The sequence below is a fragment of the Pan troglodytes genome, chromosome 7 (assembly GCF_028858775.2).
Source record: "Pan troglodytes isolate AG18354 chromosome 7, NHGRI_mPanTro3-v2.0_pri, whole genome shotgun sequence".
In the NCBI taxonomy this organism is placed as follows: domain Eukaryota; kingdom Metazoa; phylum Chordata; class Mammalia; order Primates; family Hominidae; genus Pan; species Pan troglodytes.
In genome coordinates, this window is record NC_072405.2 from 154739278 (window position 1) to 154759853 (window position 20576).

At 57.6% G+C, this 20576-nt stretch overlaps 1 protein-coding gene across 17 annotated transcripts in view; it reads left to right on the forward strand.

The window, feature by feature from the left end:
- Positions 1–20576, forward strand: part of ADCK5 (aarF domain containing kinase 5) — a 21416-nt gene continuing 840 nt past the window's right edge. The window contains exons 1-16 of one of the 17 annotated variants that reach the window (XM_063817488.1): positions 32–101; positions 3379–3476; positions 3758–3934; positions 4024–4151; positions 5373–5476; positions 11055–11204; positions 17445–17518; positions 18853–18928; positions 19038–19238; positions 19316–19456; positions 19543–19656; positions 19762–19893; positions 19965–20048; positions 20133–20214; positions 20284–20362; positions 20446–20537. In XM_063817488.1, the coding sequence (XP_063673558.1) occupies positions 19062–19238; positions 19316–19456; positions 19543–19656; positions 19762–19893; positions 19965–20048; positions 20133–20214; positions 20284–20362; positions 20446–20537 (901 nt within the window). In that variant the 5' untranslated portion in view covers positions 32–101; positions 3379–3476; positions 3758–3934; ... (4 more) ...; positions 18853–18928; positions 19038–19061. Of the gene's footprint in view, positions 102–3378; positions 3477–3757; positions 3935–4023; positions 4152–5372; positions 5477–11054; positions 11205–17444; positions 17519–17760; positions 17857–18852; positions 18929–19037; positions 19239–19315; positions 19457–19542; positions 19657–19761; positions 19894–19964; positions 20049–20132; positions 20215–20283; positions 20363–20445; positions 20538–20576 lie in introns of all 17 variants that reach the window. The other 16 variants (XM_063817485.1, XM_009456150.4, XM_016946317.3 and 13 more) reach the window with 16 other exon arrangements.

Sequence of the window (20576 nt, forward strand, 5' to 3'; positions counted from 1 at the left end):
GTGCGCACTACGCGCCCTCCCGCAGGGCCTGCTGGGCTGCGAGACGCTAAGCGGCGCCGGGCGGGAGAAGAGCGGAGCAGTGGTCGGAGATGTGGCGACCGGTGAGGACTCTCCCGGCCCGGGGCGCCCGAGATCCTGCACACCAGCCCCAGAGACCCGAGACCCGCAGGTCCCCAGACCCCGCCCTAGAGACCCTCGGGGCTTTTTCCCTCTTTTTTTTTGAGGCAGGTTTCTCGCTCTGTCGCCCTGGAGCGCAGTGGTGCGATCTCCTCTCACCGCAGCTTCCGCCTCCCGGACTCAGGCGATCCTCCCGCCTCGGCCCCGCAAGTAGCTGACACCGCAGGCGTGACCGCTCCCGGCCGACTGTGTTTAGCAGAGTCGGGGTCTCGCCGTGTTGCTCAGGCTGGTCTCGAATTCCTGGGCTCTAGCGATCCGCCCGCCTCAGCCTCCCCGAGAGCTGGGATTTCAGGCGGGAGCCGCGCCCGCAGCCCTGACGCCGCCTGCACCGGGAGCCGCAGGAGCCCCTCCGCCCAGCCCGGAGGCGGGTGCCCGGCGCCCCGGAGAGCGCGATCTCCAGAGGGCAGGGGCCCCGCGGGGAAGCCTCAGGCGCCGTTCCCCTCGCGGGGCGGCCTCCCGGAATCACGGACGCCTCCCTGCCCAGCCTGCTGCCCCGGACCTCCTTCGCTCGCCTCCCCGCCGGGCCTGCCCTGCCCTGAGGCGGCGGGCGGGCGGGGGCTGCAGGCCGGGCTCTGCTCTGAGCGCCCCTGCGTCGTCTCAGGGGCGCGCCCCCCACGGCTCCGAGGCCCCCTCTCTCAGGCTCTCGGCGTCTCCCCGCTCCCACGTCGCCGCCGGGTCCCGTTGCTCTGTCCCTGCGGTTAGGACTGCGGGGGGGCGGGGCAGAGGCCTTGACACGCATCTTACCCACCCCCTTCCAGAAGAGATGAAGGGGCTCCCAGCGCCGTTCCTTTTTTTCTTGGAATGTCAGCAGAGCTTGTGTTTGGCGATAAGCTAGCCTTGCCCGTCTGGCTATAAATAGCACAGATGGACGGCCCACTCGTGCCCCAGCCCAGCTGTGTGACCCCAGGGTGCTTCATGGGCCGGGGAGGTGGCCTTCAGTGCAGCTCCTTCCAGGTGACAAAGTCTTCCCACGTGCAGGCCACTCAGTCCCTCCCCAGCCCCAGCGAGTGGACAGGTCGGTTTAGCCTCTGGTTAGGAGCTGCTCATGGCCAGTGAGCAGGGCTGGCTGGGGCTGACAGGGTCACACACCCTGGGAGAAGGACAGTGTCTGTGGTCGCCAGACCCACTTACCCTGCCCAGACTCCCAATCTGTCTCTTCCTAACTCTGGGGACAATTATGTGCCTCAGTTTCCCCTCCTGTTGAGGTGCACAGTGCTGTTGGGTTCCCCAGGCTCTGGTCATCCGTTCATGGTTTTTAGTTTCTGGCGTCATTCTGAGACTCGGCAGTTGCTTCTCACTGCTGCGGCCGGGCCTGTCTGCGGGAGCTGCATCCTCCTCATCTGCAGGCGCTGGAAAACCAGACACGATCGGACATGCATGTGGTTCTGCGGCCAAAGCACGCCCTTTGGTTGTGAACTTCATGATACCTGTTACCATGAGTGTTACCACTCAGAATACTTGCCGCTTTCAAGGTAGTCAGCTGTGGTCTAGAGTCACTCTGGAACAGGAGGTGTTTCCGTTTGTGCAGACAGACTGCACACACTCACCATAAGAAAGCATGAGAGGTTCTGACAGGGGGCACCTGTTTCATCTTGTCCAAACTGGAAGGCTTTGGAAGTCAGGGGAGCTGCAGGGATAAGTGTCACCAGGGCCGTCTCAGGTGTGTAGGGGGAAGGCCCTGGGGACCTACCGTCTAAAAGACGGCTTATCTTCTGGCAGTTTAGAGGTCGTGTTCTGGGTGCGGTTGGGGCTGTGTGTCACGTGAGAATTGCCCTGGATTGGGCTCTGGGAAGTCCTTCTGGGAGGTGCAGCTGCAGGCTCGCCCCCCAACCCATAACCTCTCTGGGCCTTGGGGACCTCTCCTGTGTGATGGGAATTTCAGAGAGGATAGTCTGGGTGTGCTGGGCGCTCCACATTTGGAGGAGACAGGCTCTTGCTCAGCCTCATGGGCCCTGGCAGGCACTGTGGGTTATCAGTGCCTGTTGCTTGGCAGGGCCATGTGGGGTTCTGTTGAGTCCTGTGCTTCACAGCTGTTGGGCTCATTCGGCAGGCATTCATTGAGTGCCTGCTTGTTCAGAGATGGTTGAGAGGTGGCACTGCTCACAGTCTAGTGGGAGGACAGATTCCGTAAGTTGTCAGTCACGCTGGTGTGTGATGAGGACAGTGGCAGGATAGGACCACGGTGAACAAGGTGGAGCGAGGCGTGAGCATGAGCAAGGCTGCTGGTGGACCAGGGTAGGGTGATGGTGGCCCGGGGTCTACTGGAGGGATCTCTGTCCTGGATGAGAATGGGAGTGAGAGACGCAGCTGGAGCCCCTTCTGCAATGCTGGTTCCTGAGGAAAGAGCAGAAAACTGTTGTTGGAGACAGCAGTCAGCCAGCCATGACTTTCCTGGCCTCACCTGCTTGGTGGAGCCTGTGGAAACAGCTTGCGTTGCTGGTCATGGATGAGGTGGGCAGTGGCTGGGATAGCCACCTGGAGGTAGCTCCCTTGCAGCCACTTACGAGCTGCTGTTCAGAGTCTCTCCACAGTCCGTGGGCACGACTGCCTGATCTCGGGGCCTCTAGCCACGCATGCGCTGGCACCAGAGGTGGCTAGGGTCAGGAGGTGCAGGCTGGGTAGGCAGCAGGTGGATGGCCCGCCTGCGAGTCGCTGCCCGGCTGCCTCGGGTTTTCCTTGTGAATCAGCACTTGCTGCATGTGACCTCGCCAAGCAGGGGTTTCTGTCAACCCGCCCTCTAGGGACAAGAGGCCATGGACTTTTCCCTTTGGCTTTCGTGTTGTTTGGAGTCCTCGAAATTTTCTCCAGGGCTCTGAGCTCTGGCCAAAAACCAGCTGGCAAGTCAGTTCCTTACTAGGTCCAGTGTTGAGGACCATGTTAGCGTCTGTGCCACGGGGCATGACTGGCTATGCACAGTCCTTTCCCCCCAAACCCTGACTTGTGTGAAGAGCTCTCAGTTGGGGAATTTGGGGTTGAGGGAGTTGTGAGACCTCATCATAGGTCAAGTGTGATTGGGAGACCAAGGTTTCCAGTGAGAGCTGTGGTGTTTTCTTTCTTTCTTTTTTTTAATAATACTGTAAGTTCTATGTGGTGTTTTCATAGTCACAAAAATAAAGCAGGGCCATGTGTCAAGAGTCTCATGGTGGGGCTTCTTTATTTATGTATTTATTTTTCTAAATGGAGTCCCATTCTGTCGCCCAGGCTGGAGTGCAGTGTCTCGATCTTGGCTCACTGCAATCTCCGCCTACCAAGATCAAGCGATTCTCCTGTCTCAGCCTCCCAAGTACCTGGGATTACAGGTATGCGCCATCACACCTGGCTACTTTTTTTGTATTTCTAGTAGAGACAGGGTTTCGCCATGTTGGCCAGGATGGTCTCAATCTCCTGACCTCATGATCCACCCGCTTTGGCCTCCCAAAGTGCTGGGATTACGGGCGTGAGCCACCGCGCCTGACCCTTGGGACTTCTTTACGTGTGTCCTGCTAGCTGCAGCATGTCCTCTTCTCCTCCAAGTAAAAGATGTACAGGGTCCCTGTCTGTGGGGTCTCAGTAAGTTGTAAGTTTCTTCATCTGCTTTCAGAACAGTGACCTACGTAGGCCACTCCTCCCATCCGGGCATCCACCTTCAAGGTTGGCGTCTGCTGTATGATTCCATGGCTGGGCACTGTTGCCACTTCCTTCGGAGATGAGGACTGCTTTCCTCTGGCCACTGGTCAGTGGTCTCAGCAGCAGGAAATAGTAAAATAGTAAATGACAGGTCAGGGTGCTGCCAAGAGAGTGCAGGGGCAGGGATGGGGTGGGTCCCATCCCAGATGAGCCAGATGGTGATGCCATCTCTTCCTGCAGAGACTGAGGGGACATTCAGAGACGGGGTATGTTTGATGACCTGTCAGCATCTGAGGCATCAGCCCTGGTTAAGCTGCGTTTAGCCTTCTCTCCTGTGATACTTTGACACTCAGCCTTGCTCCCAGGAGGTAGGATAGTGTTTCCATTACGGAATCAAAGATGGGAACCTGGCTTCCTGGCATGATCCCAGCGGTGCTGGCAGTCTTTGCTGCCTGACTTGGTGATGTGGTTTGGCTTTGTGTCCCCACCCAAAGCTCATCTGAGTCGCGATTCCCAGTGTTGGAGGAGGGGCCTGGTGGGAGGTGATCTGGTCCTGGGGGCAGATTCCCCCTTGCTGTTGTCGTGATAGTGAGTGAGTTCTCAGATCTGATGGTTTAAAAGTGTGTGTGGCGCTTTCCCCTTTGCCCTCTCGCTTGCTCTCTCTCTCTCTCCGCCCCCCCCACTGCTTCACCCATACTGTGCTTGCTTCCCATTTGCCTTCTGCCATGACTGTAAGTTTCCTGAGGCCTCTCAGTGGTGCTTCCTGGACAGCCTGCAGAACTGTGAGTCAGTTAAACCCAGGCCAGGCGCGGTGGCTCACACCTGTAATCCCAGCACTTTGGGAGGCTGAGGAGGGCAGATCACTTGAGGTCAGGAGTTCTAGACCAGCCTGGCCAGCATGGTGAAACTCCGTCTCTACTAAAATACAAAAATTAGCTGGATGTGGTGGCGTATGCTTGTAGTCCCAGCTACTCGGGGGGCTGGGGAAAGAGAATCACTTGAACTTGGGAGGCGGAGATTGTAGTGAGCCGAGATCGTGCCATTGCACTCCAGCCTGGGCGACAGAGTGAGACTCCATCTCAGAAAAACAAACAAACCTATTTTCTGCATAAATTACCCAGTCTTGCTTGGGTAGTTCTTTTTTTTTTTTTCTTGAGATGGAGTTTCACTCTGTTGCCCAGGCTGGAGTGTAGTGGTGCGATTTCAGCTCACTGCAACCTCTGCCTCCCAGGTTCAAGCGATTCTCCTGCCTCAGCCTCCCGAGTAGCTGGGATTACATACATGCACCGCTATGCCCAACTAATTTTGTATTTTTAGTAGAGACGGGGTTTCACCATGTTGATCAGGCTGGTCTCAAACTCCTGGCCTCAGATGATCCACCCGCCTCGGCCTCCTAAAGTGCTGGGATTAAAGGTGTGAGCCCCTGTGCCCGGCCTGGGTAGTTCTTTAGAACAGTGTGAGAATGGACTCACACATTAGGTTTAGAGTTAGGCTGCCTCAGACTCCAGCACATGTAAGTGCTGGTACTGGTTGAGGGCAGGGGCGTGTCCTGGCCTCGTTCGACCCCACACAATTTTCTCTCTTTGCAGGTGCAGCTCTGTCATTTCCACTCTGCTCTGCTGCACAGCAGGCAGAAGCCCTGGCCGTCCCCTGCTGCGTTCTTCAGGAGAAACGTCAGGGGCCTTCCTCCAAGGTAACGAGTCCTCCACGGGCATGCGCCTCTCACCCAGGCAGGCATGGATGGCGTCTGTGTGCATGCAGAGGTGGCAGTCGAGGGCCCAAGGCTAGACCTTCTCCTGTACCCACAACCAAGGCAGGATATGTTTGCTCCTCAGTGCGGTGCACTGGGACCAAAGACCCCCAGGGACCCATGGGACCGTGCTCAGGGGTGGGCACACCCTGATCACAGCATTTAGAGCAGACAGCTAGCAAATCGGGAAGGGTGCACATGGAGCGCCTGCTCTGAAGAGCAAACCGGGTCATTCAGAGCATGGAGGAGGGCGGGGTGACTATAGGTGGGAGTCACACAAGAGGAAGAGCAGCAAGAAGAGATGTGGAGGGATGGGTCTGAGCAGAAGGAAAGGCCAGACAATGTCCTGAGGCCAGCAAGTCTGGACCACAGTGCGCAGATGGACGGTGGCAAGGCAGGAAGGCCGTGGAGGGTAGATGTGGCCAGGCAGGGCAGGCAGGGTGAGCTGTCCAAGCGCCACTGGCTCAGTGAATCTGGCAGGGGTCTCCTTCTCCCGAGAGCTCTGCAGTAGGACAACCTGTGTCCCTGGGACAGATGCGGCCAGGTACAGAAACAGATGGGTGCTCAGGCGCCTGCGGCTGGGTGCAGAAACAGATGTGCACTCAGACACCTGCTGCACTCAGGATTATGGGCCGGGTGTAGAAACAGATGTGTGCTCAGGCACCTCCCGCAGTCAGGATTATGGGCCGGGTGCAGAAACAGATGTGCACTCAGACACCTGCTGCACTCAGGATTATGGGCCGGGTGTAGAAACAGATGTGTGCTCAGGCACCTCCCGCAGTCAGGATTATGGGCCGGGTGCAGAAACAGATGTCTGCTGAGGCACCTGCTGCACTCAGGATTATGGGCTGGGTGTAGAAACAGATGTGTGCTCAGGCACCTCCCGCAGTCAGGATTATGGGCCGGGTGCAGAAACAGATGTGCACTCAGACACCTGCTGCACTCAGGATTATGGGCCAGGTGTAGAAACAGATGTGTGCTCAGGCACCTGCCGCAGTCAGGATTATGGGCCGGGTGTAGAAACAGATGTGTGCTCAGGCACCTGCCGCACTCAGGATTACGGGCCGGGTGTAGAAACAGATGTGTGCTCAGGCACCTGCCGCACTCAGGATTATGGGCCGGGTGCAGAAACAGATGTCTGCTGAGGCACCTGCTGCACTCAGGATTATGGGCTGGGTGTAGAAACAGATGTGTGCTCAGGCGCCTGCCGCAGTCAGGATTACGGGCCGGGTGCAGAAACAGATGCGTGCTCAGGCGCCTGCCGCAGTCAGGATTATGGGCCGGGTGTAGAAACAGATGTGTGGTCAGGCACCTACCGCACTCAGTGTTATGGGCCGGGTGCAGAAACAGATGTGTGCTCAGGCACCTGCCGCACTGAGGATTCTGGGCCCAGTGCAGAAACAGATGTGTGCTCAGGCACCTGCCGCACTCAGCGTTATGGGCCGGGTGTAGAAACGTGTGCTCAGGCGCCTGCCGCACTCAGGATTATGGGCCGGGTGCAGAAACAGATGTGTGCTCAGGCACCTCCCGCACTCAGCGTTATGGGCCGGGTGTAGAAACAGATGTGTGCTCAGGCACCTCCCGCACTCAGCGTTATGGGCCGGGTGCAGAAACAGATGTGTGCTCAGGCACCGCCCGCACTCAGGATTATGGGCCGGGTGTAGAAACAGATGTGTGCTCAGGCACCTCCCGCACTCAGGATTTTGGGCCGGGTGCAGAAACAGATGTGTGCTCAGGCGCCTCCCCCACTCAGGATTACGGGCCGGGTGCAGAAACAGATGTGTGCTCAGGCACCTGCCGCACTCAGCGTTATGGGCCGGGTGTAGAAACATGTGTGCTCAGGCGCCTGCCGCAGTCAGGATTATGGGCCGGGTGCAGAAACAGATGTGTGCTCAGGCACCTCCCGCACTCAGCGTTATGGGCCGGGTGTAGAAACAGATGTGTGCTCAGGCACCTCCCGCACTCAGCGTCATGGGCCGGGTGCAGAAACAGATGTGTGCTCAGGCACCTGCCGCACTCAGCGTTATGGGCCGGGTGTAGAAACACATGTGTGCTCAGGCACCTGCCGCCCTCAGCGTTATGGGCCGGGTGTAGAAACAGATGTGTGTTCAGGCGCCTGCGGCACTCACGGTTACCGGCCGGGTGTAGAAACAGATGTGTGCTCAGGCCCCTCCCGCACTCAGGATTATGGGCCGGGTGTAGAAACAGATGTGTGCTCAGGCACCTGCCGCACTCAGGATTATGGGCCGGGAGCAGAAACAGATGTGTGCTCAGGCACCTCCCGCACTCAGCGTTATGGGCCGGGTGTAGAAACAGATGTGTGCTCAGGCACCTCCCGCACTCAGCGTTATGGGCCGGGTGTAGAAACAGATGTGTGCTCAGGCACCGCCCGCACTCAGGATTATGGGCCGGGTGTAGAAACAGATGTGTGCTCAGGCACCTCCCACAGTCAGGATTATGGGCCGGGTGCAGAAACAGATGTGTGCTCAGGCGCCTCCCCCACTCAGGATTACGGGCCGGGTGCAGAAACAGATGTGTGCTCAGGCACCTGCCGCACTCAGCGTTATGGGCCGGGTGTAGAAACATGTGTGCTCAGGCGCCTGCCGCAGTCAGGATTATGGGCCGGGTGCAGAAACAGATGTGTGCTCAGGCACCTCCCGCACTCAGCGTTATGGGCCGGGTGTAGAAACAGATGTGTGCTCAGGCACCTCCCGCACTCAGCGTCATGGGCCGGGTGCAGAAACAGATGTGTGCTCAGGCACCTGCCGCCCTCAGCGTTATGGGCCGGGTGTAGAAACAGATGTGTGTTCAGGCGCCTGCGGCACTCACGGTTATCGGCCGGGTGTAGAAACAGATGTGTGCTCAGGCCCCTCCCGCACTCAGGATTATGGGCCGGGTGTAGAAACAGATGTGTGCTCAGGCACCTGCCGCACTCAGGATTATGGGCCGGGAGCAGAAACAGATGTGTGCTCAGGCACCTCCCGCACTCAGCATTATGGGCCAGGTGTAGAAACAGATGTGTGTTCAGGCGCCTGCCGCACTCAGGGTTATCGGCCGGGTGTAGAAACAGATGTGTGCTCAGGCACCGCCCGCACTCAGGATTATGGGCCGGGTGCAGAAACAGATGTGTGCTCAGGCACCTGCCGCAGTCAGCGTTATGGGCCGGGTGCAGAAACAGATGTGTGCTCAGGTGCCTGCCGCAGTCAGGATTATCGGCCAGGTGCAGAAACAGATGTGTGCTCAGGCACCGCCTGCACTCAGGATTATGGGCCAGGTGCAGAAACAGATGTGTGCTCAGGCACCTGCTGCACTCAGGATTATGGGCCGGGTGCAGAAACAGATGTGTGCTCAGGCACAGCCCGCACTCAGGATTATGGGCTGGGTGTAGAAACAGATGTGTGCTCAGGCACCTGCCGCAGTCAGCGTTATGGGCCGGGTGCAGAAACAGATGTGTGCTCAGGCCCCTGCCGCACTCAGGATTATGGGCCGGATGCATAAACAGATGTGTGCTCAGGCGCCTGCTGCACTCAGGATTATGGGCCGGGTGCAGAAACAGATGTGTGCTCAGGCACCGCCCGCACTCAGGATTATGGGCTGGGTGTAGAAACAGATGTGTGCTCAGGCACCTGCAGCAGTCAGCGTTATGGGCGGGGTGTAGAAACAGATGTGTGCTCAGGCGCCTGCCACACTCAGGATTATGGGCCGGGTGCAGAAACAGATGTGTGCTCAGGCCCCTGCCGCACTCAGGATTATGGGCCGGGTGCATAAACAGATGTGTGCTCAGGCGCCTGCCGCACTCAGGATTATGGGCCGGGTGCAGAAACAGATGTGTGCTCAGGCACCGCCCGCACTCAGGATTATGGGCCGGGTGTAGAAACAGATGTGTGCTCAGGCACCTGCCGCACTCAGGATTATGGGCCGGGTGCAGAAACAGATGTGTGCTCAGGCGCCTGCCACACTGAGGATTATCGGCCGGGTGTAGAAACAGATGTGTGCTCAGGCACCTGCCGCACTCAGCGTTATGGGCCGAGTGCAGAAACAGATGTGTGCTCAGGCGCCTGCCGCACTCAGGATTATGGGCCGGGTGCAGAAACAGATGTGTGCTCAGGCACCGCCCGCACTCAGGATTATGGGCCGGGTGTAGAAACAGATGTGTGCTCAGGCACCTGCCGCACTCAGCGTTATGGGCCGAGTGCAGAAACAGATGTGTGCTCAGGCGCCTGCCGCACTCAGGATTATGGGCCGGGTGCAGAAACAGATGTGTACTCAGGCACCTCCCGCACTCAGCGTTATGGGCCGGGTGTAGAAACAGATGTGTGTTCAGGCGCCTGCCGCACTCAGGGTTATCGGCCGGGTGTAGAAACAGATGTGTGCTCAGGCACCGCCCGCACTCAGGATTATGGGCCGGGTGTAGAAACAGATGTGTGCTCAGGCACCTCCCGCACTCAGCGTATGGGCCGGGTGTAGAAACAGATGTGTGCTCAGGCACCTCCCTCACTCAGCGTATGGGCCGGGTGTAGAAACAGATGTGTGCTCAGGCACCTGCCGCACTCAGGATTATGGGCCGGGTGCAGAAACAGATGTGTGCTCAGGCACCTCCCGCACTCAGCCTATGGGCCGGGTATAGAAACAGATGTGTGCTCAGGGACCACCCGCACTCAGGATTATGGGCCGGGTGTAGAAACAGATGTGTGCTCAGGCACCTGCCGCACTCAGGATTATGGGCCGGGTGTAGAAACAGATGTGTGCTCAGGCACCGCCCGCACTCAGTGTTATGGGTTTCCTGCTGGTTTCAGCATATATGGAGCTGCTACTGTGTTCAGCATAGGTAGAGCTCCTGCTGTATTCAGCGAGTATTGGGCTCCTGCTGTATTTGGCAGGTATTGGACTCCTGCTGTATTCAGCTAGTATTAGACTCCTGCTGTATTCAGGGAGTATTGGGCTCCTACTGTATCCAGCGAGTGTTGGGCTCTTGCTGTATTCAGCGAGTATTCGGCTTCTGCTGTATTCAGCATGTATGGCGATCCTACTATATTCAATATGGGGGAAGCTCTGTTTCTTGTTCTGTACTGTCATGCGACTCAGCACGTGCCGACCGCAGCATCTTCTCTGTCTCTGCTGTGCTGATGACCATCCAGTTGAACCCTGCGAGGTGGACGGTGGTTGTGATTCTCCACAGTGTAGGTGGCCACGGTCCGTGAGGAGCACAGACCTGCCACTGAGCTGCTTCCTTTACCTGAGGAGCCATTTCCATGTCCCATGGCCCATTGGCTGCGTCTCTGGACAGACCTGAATGAGACCTGCCCCTTACGGCCATCTGGTGCCGGGCTTTGGTGCAGGGGCATCTGGTGCAGGGGCTCAGGGAAGGGGACGCTGATGCGGTGGTGTTCTCTGCTGACCACACCATCAGAATGGCTGTGCACACAGGAGTGAGAGGTGGTGCTGGGGGAGGTGGGGGCAGAGGTCAGAGCCCAGCTGAATGTGGGGGGCGGCGCCTCCAGGCTGCATTGTCTCTCCTCAGGTTCTCGAGCCCCACACCCCTGTGGAGGAAGGTGCTCTCCACCGCGGTAGTGGGGGCGCCCCTGCTCCTCGGAGCCCGCTATGTCATGGCAGAGGCGCGGGAGAAGAGGAGGATGCGGCTCGTGGTGGATGGCATGGGGCGCTTTGGCAGGTAGGAGGGCCTGGCGGCAGGCAGGGGGTGTGGCGTGGTGGGCGGGGGGTGCGCCGTGCAGGAGTGCCTGCTCCAGATGCCCTCACAGACGAGGGGGACGGGGGGTGTGTCGTGCAGGAGTGCCTGCTCCAGATGCCCTCACAGATGAGGGGGGCGGGGGGGGCGGGGGGGGCGGCGTGGCGGGCGGGGGATGCGCTGTGGCGGGCGAGGGGTGCGGCGTGGCGGGCGAGGGGTGCGGTGTGGCGGGCGGGGGGTGTGCGGTGCAGGATTGCCTGCTCCAGATGCCTTCACAGACGAGGGGCGTGAGCCTGGGAGGCCTGCAGAGCTTGCTGAGGATTTTACAGCTGCTTTTCAGGCGTCCTTTCCTACATGGGAAGGTGCTGGCTGAAGGGACAGTGAGCACTGGCGGGGCCTATAGGAGGTGGTGTAGACGAGGGTCTTCCACATTGGATGCAGCCGCCACAGGCCCTTCCCTAGTTCAGCCTTGGCCTGAGCGGGGAGGCGCTCCAGCCCTGGGCCGGTGCCTTCTCCCTCAGGCTTCTAGGCTGGCAGAGAAGCAGCTGCCCTGCCTTCCTTCTCTTCTTGCCCCATTCCAAGGTTTGGGCCTGGGAGAGGAGGCTGCCTCTGTCCCTTGCCCTGGAGATGGGCAAAATGGGGTTATTGCTGTCAGGGCCCTTTCTTCCTCCTTTACCTTACAGTGCAGAACTCAGGGGGAGGGTGAGGACACCTTCTGTTGGAACCCTTGGGCGGGCATTCCTGCTTTTGTCAGATCCCGGAATTCCTGCAGCCACAAAGCCCTGCCTAGCCTGAGCCTGGTGGAACCAGCTCTTGGCTTTGAGAGAAACCTGTTAGCCCAAAGCCCTTTTTTTTTTTTTTTTTTTTTGAGACAGAGTCTCGCTCTGTCACCCAGGCTGGAGTGCAGTGGCGCGATCTCGGCTCACTGAAGCCCCGCCTCCCGGGTTCACGCCATTCTCCTGCCTCAGCCTCCTGAGTAGCCGGGACTACAGGTGCCCACCACCACGCCTGGCTAATTTATTTATTTATTTATTTATTTAGTATTTTTAGTAGAAACGGGGTTTCACTGTGTTAGCCAGGATGGTCTCGATCTCCTGACCTCGTGATCCACCCGCCTCGGCCTCCCAAAGTGCTGGGATGACAGGCGTGAGTCACCGTGCCCGGCCCCCAAAGCCCTTTTGAATGGAGTGTCAGGGCAGGAAGGAGGCAGGGAGGGTGTGGTCCTGTTCTGCCTGCCTCCGAGCATCTGCCAGGCCTAGGTCAGTTTCTCAGCAAGTGCCTCGGCTTCTGGTGCCTTCAGGGATTTCACCAGAAGTTTCACAGAAATTTCCTCCAGCAGTGAGTGGAAGCTTGTGGATAGCTGGGCACCTGAGGATTTTCAGCCTAAAAGACAAAACAGTCATTCCCCACGTGGGTCTCCCTGGCATCTGGTTTTGCTTGGAGTTCCTGCTGTCCCTGCCTGCAGATTTTGGGTGGCATTGTCTGTCTTGCAGGGCCATCCAGTCTCGCAGCCTGGGGTGGGTGACGACAGAGCCTCGGGTCCTCTGCCTTTTTCTCGTGACCCTCTGCTGCAGTGCATGCAAGGGCCACACAGGGCTGCCAGCCACCGTCCCCTGCAGCCTGGTTCTGAAATGTCGGCTTGACAGGCCTGGGTTTGTCTCACCCTCTATTTCATGGCATGCAGCTGTGTCTGGTGTCCACCTCCTCGGCCACCGGCTTGGTGAGCCTGCGTTTTGGGCTCACTTTGTGGGAAAACATCTTCTCACAGCTCACTCTCAGGGGCTGAGCTGGGGTTGCAGGGAGGGACCTCTGTTAATTTTCCCAGCAGTCTGCACGTTCTCCTTGGCTCTAAGCCGTCACGGTTGCATAGACAAGCAGGCCTGTGGAGCTTCCCTGGCAGGGCACAGGGTAGCCCGGGAACACATCCTGGGTGACAGCAGCACCCATGCAGGGGCCCAGGAAGGAGCGCGGGTGAGGAGCATGGCAGGGCCAGTGCACCATGAGAAAAGGCAGCAGAGGTCAGAACAGGCCGCAGGTACCCAAATGATCAGGGGCTGCCCAGGAAGGTGGAAGGTTTGGGACAATGTTTCTCTGCCTCAGAGCCCTGTCTTTAATCTGCCACTCCTTACATTTTCTTTTCTTTTTTTTTTTTTGAGACGGAGTCTTGCTCTGTCACCCAGGGTGGAGTGCAGTGGTGCGATCTCAGCTCACTGCAACCTCTGCTCCCTTGGTTTAAGTGATTCTCCTGTCTCGCCTCCCAAGCAGCTGGGATTTCGGGTGTGTGCCACCACGCCCGGCTAGTTTTTGTATTTTTAGTAGAGATAGGATTTCATCATGTTGGACAGGCTGGTCTCCAACTCTTGACCTCAGGTGAACTGCTCAGCTCGGCCTCTCAAAGTGCTGGGATTACAGGTGTGAGCCACCACACCTGGCCCTAAACTTAAATCACCACCAGGCGCGGTGGCTCACGCCTGTAATCCCAGCTACTTTGAGAGGCTGAGGCAGGGGAATCACTTGAACCTGGGAGGCGGAGGTTGCAGTGAACCGAGATCACGCCATTGCACTCCAGCCTGGAAGACAGAGCCAGACCCGTCTCAAAAAATAAAAATAAAAAATAAAATCACCTATATGTGGCCGGGCGTGGTGGCTCACGCCTGTAATCCCAGAACTTTGGGAGGCCGAGGTGGGTGGATCACGAGGTCAGGAGATCGAGACCATCCTGGCTAACATGGTGAAACCCCGTCTCTACTAAAAAATACAAAAAATTAGCCGGGCTTGGTGGCGGTTGCCTGTAGTCCCAGCTACTTGGGAGGCTGAGGCAGGAGAATGGCGTGAACCCGGGAGGCGGAGCTTGCAGTGAGCCAAGATCACGCCACTGCACTCTAGCCTGGGTGACAGAGCGACTCTCTGTCTCAAAAAAAAAAAAATCACCTATGTGTTTTGCTTTCCCCCACCCCCCCCTTTTTTTTTTATTTTTCGGAGACAGTCTCACTCTGTTGCCCAGGCTGGAGTGCAGTGGCTTCGTCTCAGCTCACTGCAACCTCCATATCCCAGGTTCAAGCAATTCTCATGCTTCGGCCTCCCGAGTAGCTGGGACTACAGGTGTGCGCCACCATGCCCGGCTAATTTTTTATATTTTTAGTAGAGATGGGGTTTTGCCACGATGCCCAGGCTGGTCTTGAACTCCTGAGTTCAGGTGATCCGTTTGCCTCAGCCTCCCAAATGGCTGGGATTACAGGTGTGAGCTATCATACCTGAACTAAATTTAACTTTTTTTTTTTAATTTTTTAATTTTTTATTTAACTTATTTTTTTTATTTTTTGAGATGGAGTTTCGCTCTTGCTGCCCAGGCTAGAGTGCAATGGTGGGATCTCGGCTCACTGCAACCTCCACCTCCCGGGTTCAAGCGATTCTCCTGTCTTAGCCTTCTGAGTAGCTGGAATTACAGGTGCCCACCATCACGCCCGGCTAATTTTTGTATTTTCAGTAGCAATAGGGTTTCATCATGTTGGCCAGGCTGGTCTTGAACTGCTGACCTCAAGTGATCTGCCCGCCTCGGACTCCCAAAGTGCTGGGATTACAGGCATGAGCCACCGCGCAGGCCATGCCTGGAGTTTTTGTTGGGGTATTAATACTTGGGCGGGATTGATTGAAAATCTCCAGTTTCTCAGAAAATCCCAGGAACTCAGTTTCCAGCCCCGGTCCTCCCGCTCCCATCCCCGTGGGCCCCAAAGTGGTGGGTCTTCGCCCTGAGTCCCTTCTTAGCATAAGCCCTCAGGGCCACCATGGAAAACAGAGGCACTCCTTATCACTCAGGAAATCCCAAGGACTTCAGAAGGGACAAAGGTCAGTCCTCTGTTTGGGTAAAGTTAATTCTTCATTGCACATGATTGGACACCTTTGAAGATTACAGGCTTGTAAGAATCGTATAACAAGAGTCAGCAAACTGTGGTCCCTGGGCCAAGTGCAGGGGCCTAGTGTGGCAGCTGTCTGATTTGCAAATAAAGCTTTATTGGAACACAGCCATGCCCATGCATTGCCTGTGACCACTTGGTGCACAGTTGCCCATGTGCTCATGCGTGGCCAGAGTGCCTAAAATAATTACCATCTCATCTTTTACAGAAATATTTCACTGCTTCTTATTTTGTCAGTGTGGGTTTGTCTGATGTTTGCTTGTGGTCATATTCGTCATCTGTTTTGGCAGGAATCACACAGGAGTGACACTGCTTCTGTCCTGCCGGGGGCACATGATTTCGGTTTCCCCCATCTGATTCCCTTGTAATTAGCCGTACGGAGGCAGTTGAGATGATGTGTCTGTTCTCACTGCTCCTCCACCCAGCAGTTTGTTTGTTTCTTTATTTATTTATTGAGACAGTCTTGCTCTGTCACTCAGGCTGGAGTACAGTGGCAACATCTTGGCTCACTTCAGCCTCTGCCTCCTGGGTTCAAGCAATTCTCCCAGCCCCAGTCTCCCCAGTAGCTGGGATTACAGACACCTGCCACCACACCCAGCTAATTTTTTTTAAATTTTTAGTAGAGATGGGGTTTCTCCATGTTGGCCAAGCTGGTCTTGAATTCCTGACCTTAAGTGATCCATCTGTCTCAGCCTCCCAAAGTGCTGGGATTATAGGCATGAGCCACCGCGCCTGGCCTCCACCCAGCAGTTTAGCACTCATTGATACTTTTTTTTTTTTTTTTGAGACAGAGTTTCACTCTTGTTGCCCAGGCTGGAGTGCAATGGTGGGATCTCCGCTCACTGCAACCTCCACCTCCTGGATTCAAGCGATTCTCCTGCCTCAGCCTCCTCAGTAGCTGGGATTACAGGCACACGCCACCACACCCAGCTAACTTTGTATTTTTTAGTAGAGGCGGGTTTCTCTGTGTTGGTCAGGCTGGTCTTGAACTCCTGACTTCAGGGGATCCGCCCGCCTTGGCCTCCCAAAGTGCTGGGATTATAGGTGTGAGCCACCACACCCGGCCTCCAACATTTTATTGTGAAAAACTTCAAACATACAGCAATGTTGAAAATGCTCTGTGAGGCAATGTGAAATGCAATGTGAAAATGCTTTGGGAGGCCGAGGAGGGCGGATCACGAGGTCAGGAGTTCGAGACCAGCCTGACCAACGTAGAGAAACCCCATCTCTACTAAAGATAGAAAAATTAGCTGGGCATGTGGTGGGCACCTGTAGTCCCAGCTCCTCGGGAGGCTGAGGCGGGAGAATTGCTTAAACCTGGGAGGCAGAGGTTGCAGTGAGCCTAGACTGTGCCATTGCACTCCAGTCTGGGCGACAGAGCGAGATTCCATCTCAAAAAAAAAAAAAAATTAAATTAAATTCCTTCTCCCCCAAGCACAAGTCTGTGGGACTTTTTCACATCTTTAAGTTTTGTTACAAAAGTGTTGTGTTTACTATAACAAATTTTAATAGTAGAAAAGTTAGAGCTGGGCACGGTGGCTCACACCTGTAATCCCAGCACTTTGGGAGGCCGAGGCGGGCGGATCACGAGGTCGGGAGATCGAGACCATCCCGGCCAACACGGTGAAACCCCGTCTCTACTAAAAATACAAAAAAATTAGCCGGGCCTGGTGTTGGGCGCCTGTAGTCCCAGCTACTCGGGAGGCTGAGGCAGGAGAACGGCGTGAACCCGGGAGGCGGAGCCTGCAGTGAGCCAAGATTGCCACCGCACTCCAGCCTGGGCGACAGAGCGAGACTCCGTCTCAAAAAAAAAAAAAAAAAAAAAAAGAAACTGAAACCCTGGCCTAACCCAAGCACGCACTCCAGGTGCTCTATGGGGGCCAGAGTGGGGCCTGAATGGCCGGGGGGTTGCCCTGGGTTGATGGGGGACACAGAGCCCACCTGAGCGCCAGAGCTGCGCTTCAGGAATGACTGTGGGCCCTGTCCCCAGGCAGGTACGTGAGCTTCACAGAATGCAGGGACAGGCCTCTGGCCATGGCCAGCCTTGGAGAAGCCACTCTGACCTCAGCCCCTCCCTGTGCACCTGTGTGTGGTCTGCCTGCTGCCTGGCGCCTCATTCCAGGGCTGCCCAGCTGGTCCCCAGAGTTCTCCCAGGGCTCCCACGCTGATATCCTCCTAACTGGGGCCAGGCCTGGGGACACCCCTCTACCCCATCCTCTTGCCTACATCTCCCCCAGGAGCCCAGTACCTGCTCAACAGATACCCAGGATGTCCCCCACTTCCTGCCTTAACTGGGCTCTCTTCCCTGCAGACCTTGCCTCCCCAGGCCTTGGAGACCCACCCTCCTGGTGTCCTCCTCTCTTCCTAGTGGACCTCAGGCTGCAGGTGACCTTGACCCTCCTGTGACCTCTGCTGCCTCAGCCCTGCCCCCTTGCTGCCATCCTTTACCTTCACAGACAGCCTTGGAACCCCATCTCTCCAGAGGATGCCACCGTCCATACCGTCCCCTACCCCATCTCACCTGGGCACCCTTGAGGGTGGCAGGGAGTGAGGGTGGCATGGACACAGGCTGCCCATTCTGCAGATCTTTTTTTGTTTTTTGAGACGGAGTCTCGCTCTGTTGCCAGGCTGGAGTGCAGTGGCGCAATTTCAGCTCTCCGAAACCCGCCTCCTGACTTCAAGTGATTCTCCTGCCTCAGCCTCCTGAGTAGCTGGCACTACAGGCACGCACTACCATGCCCAGCTAATTTTTGTATTTTTAGTAGAGACTAGGTTTCACCATGTTGGTCAGGATGGCCTCAATCTCTTGACTTTGTGATCTGCCCGCCTCGGCCTCCCAAAGTGCTGGGATTATAGGTGTGAGCCACCAAGCCCAGCCTCTTTTTTTTTTTTTTGAGACCGAGTTTCGCTCTTGTTGCCCAGGCTGGAGTGCAATGGCACGATCTTGGCTCACTGCAACCTCTGCCTCTCGGGTTCAAGCAATTCTCCTGCCTCAGTCTCCCGAGTAGCTGGGATTACAGGTGTGCACCACCACACCCGGCTAATTTTTTTGTATTTTAAGTAGAAACGGGGTTTCACCATGTTGGCCAGGCTGGTCTTGAACTCCTGACCTCTGGTGATCCGCTCACCTCGGCCTCCCAAAGTGCTGGGATTACAGGCGTGAGCCACTGTGCCCAGCTCTGCAGATCTTTTTTGGACGGAGTCTCGCTCTGTTGCCCAGGCTGGGGTGCAGTGGTGCAATCTCAGCTTACTGCAGTCTCCGCCTCCTAGGCTCAAACGATCCTCCTGCCTCAGCTTCCTGAGGAGCTGGGACCACAGGTGTGCACCACCATGCCTGCCTAATTTTTTTGCATTTTTGGTAGAGACAGGGTTTCAACATGTTGCCCAGGTCAGTCTCGAACTCCTGAGCTCAAGTGATCCTCCCAGCACAGCCTCCCAATGTGATGGGATAATTGACATGAGCCACCACACCTGGCCCCGTTCTACTGATCTTGAGCTGAGACTGACCTGCAGGGCCACAGGACACCCCACGAGCTCAGCAGCCCCCCTTGTGCTCACACAGGCCTACGTGGCTGTAGGCTGGACCCTGGCTTGGCCTCACCCTTGGGACATGAAGGGCTGGCCGGGGTGAGGCTAGACCATGAGGGCTCTGACAAGAGGACCAAGCACCGGGGCCCCGAGCCTGCCCCGCTGGAGACTGAGGCCACCTCTGCCCGCAGGTCTCTGAAGGTCGGCCTGCAGATCTCCCTGGACTACTGGTGGTGCACCAATGTTGTCCTTCGAGGGGTGGAAGAGGTTTGTCCTGGTGCCCTGGGCACACAGTGGTGGGCACGAGGTGGTGGGCTGGGTGGGACTGAGGAGGCAGCCACCTGTCCCCATGTGTTCTCCCCATGCCTGTGGTCAGAACAGCCCAGGCTACTTGGAGGTGATGTCTGCGTGTCACCAGCGGGCGGCTGATGCCCTGGTGGCAGGGGCCATCAGCAACGGGGGCCTCTACGTGAAGCTGGGCCAGGGGCTGTGCTCCTTCAACCACCTGCTTCCCCCCGAGTATACCCGGACCCTGCGCGTGCTAGAGGACAGGGCCCTCAAGCGGGGCTTCCAGGAGGTGAGTGTGCGCTCAGGCCGAGGGAGGTGGGGCCTCCAGCAGTGGCCCCAGGCTGCTCTGAGCACCCGTCCTTCCAGGTGGACGAGTTGTTCCTTGAGGACTTCCAGGCCCTCCCCCACGAGCTCTTCCAGGAGTTTGACTACCAGCCAATTGCTGCCGCCAGCCTGGCACAGGTGCACAGAGCCAAGCTGCACGATGGCACCAGCGTGGCCGTGAAGGTATATGGGGGCTGCCTTGTTCAGCAATGGGCTGGGGCGGGGCACAGTGGGGCCCCAAGTTCTTACCACACCCTCGCCCAGTGCAGGTGCAGTACATCGACCTGCGGGACCGCTTTGATGGGGACATCCACACCCTGGAGCTCCTGCTGCGGCTCGTTGAGGTCATGCACCCCAGCTTTGGCTTCAGCTGGGTCCTCCAGGTACAGCCCCACCCCTTCCCCGGCCAGCAGGAGCAAGCACATAGGCAGAGCTGGTAGGAGCAGCTGGTAGGCAGAGCTGGTCTTCAACCGCCATCTGGCCCCCAGGACCTGAAGGGGACCCTGGCCCAGGAGCTGGACTTCGAGAATGAGGGCCGCAACGCAGAGCGCTGTGCGCGGGAGCTGGCGCACTTCCCCTACGTCGTGGTGCCCCGCGTGCACTGGGACAAGTCCAGCAAGGTGGGCTGGGCCAGGCCCTTGGGGTGGGCACAGCGCCGGGCCTGCTGAGCCCAGCCTCTTGCTCTCCCCAGCGCGTGCTCACTGCCGACTTCTGCGCCGGCTGCAAGGTCAACGATGTGGAGGCCATCAGGAGCCAGGGGCTGGCGGTGCATGACGTGAGTGCGGGGGGGGCGGGGGGGGCGGGGGCGGGTCAGGGCGGGCTGGTGCTGTGTACACTGCAAGGCCTCTCCTCTCCCTAGATAGCAGAAAAGCTCATCAAGGCCTTTGCTGAGCAGATATTTTACACGGGCTTCATCCACTCGGACCCACATCCTGGCAACGGTAGGAATTTACCCCAGGGGTGGGGGTCTCGGGGTGGGCGCAGCGCGACCTAAGAGGCTGTATCCCTAGTTCTGGTGCGGAAAGGCCCGGACGGGAAAGCGGAGCTGGTGCTGCTGGACCACGGGCTCTACCAGTTCCTGGAGGAGAAGTGAGCGCGGGTGGGTGGGCGTGGGGCAGGGCAAGCCTCCCCTGCTGCAGGGAGTTCATGGCTGCGGGCCCATCCACACCCAGGGACCGCGCAGCCCTCTGCCAGCTGTGGCGGGCCATCATCCTGCGGGACGACGCCGCCATGAGGGCGCACGCAGCCGCACTGGGGGTGCAAGGTGAGGGCGTGCGGGGATGGCTGGGGCACCACAGAAGGG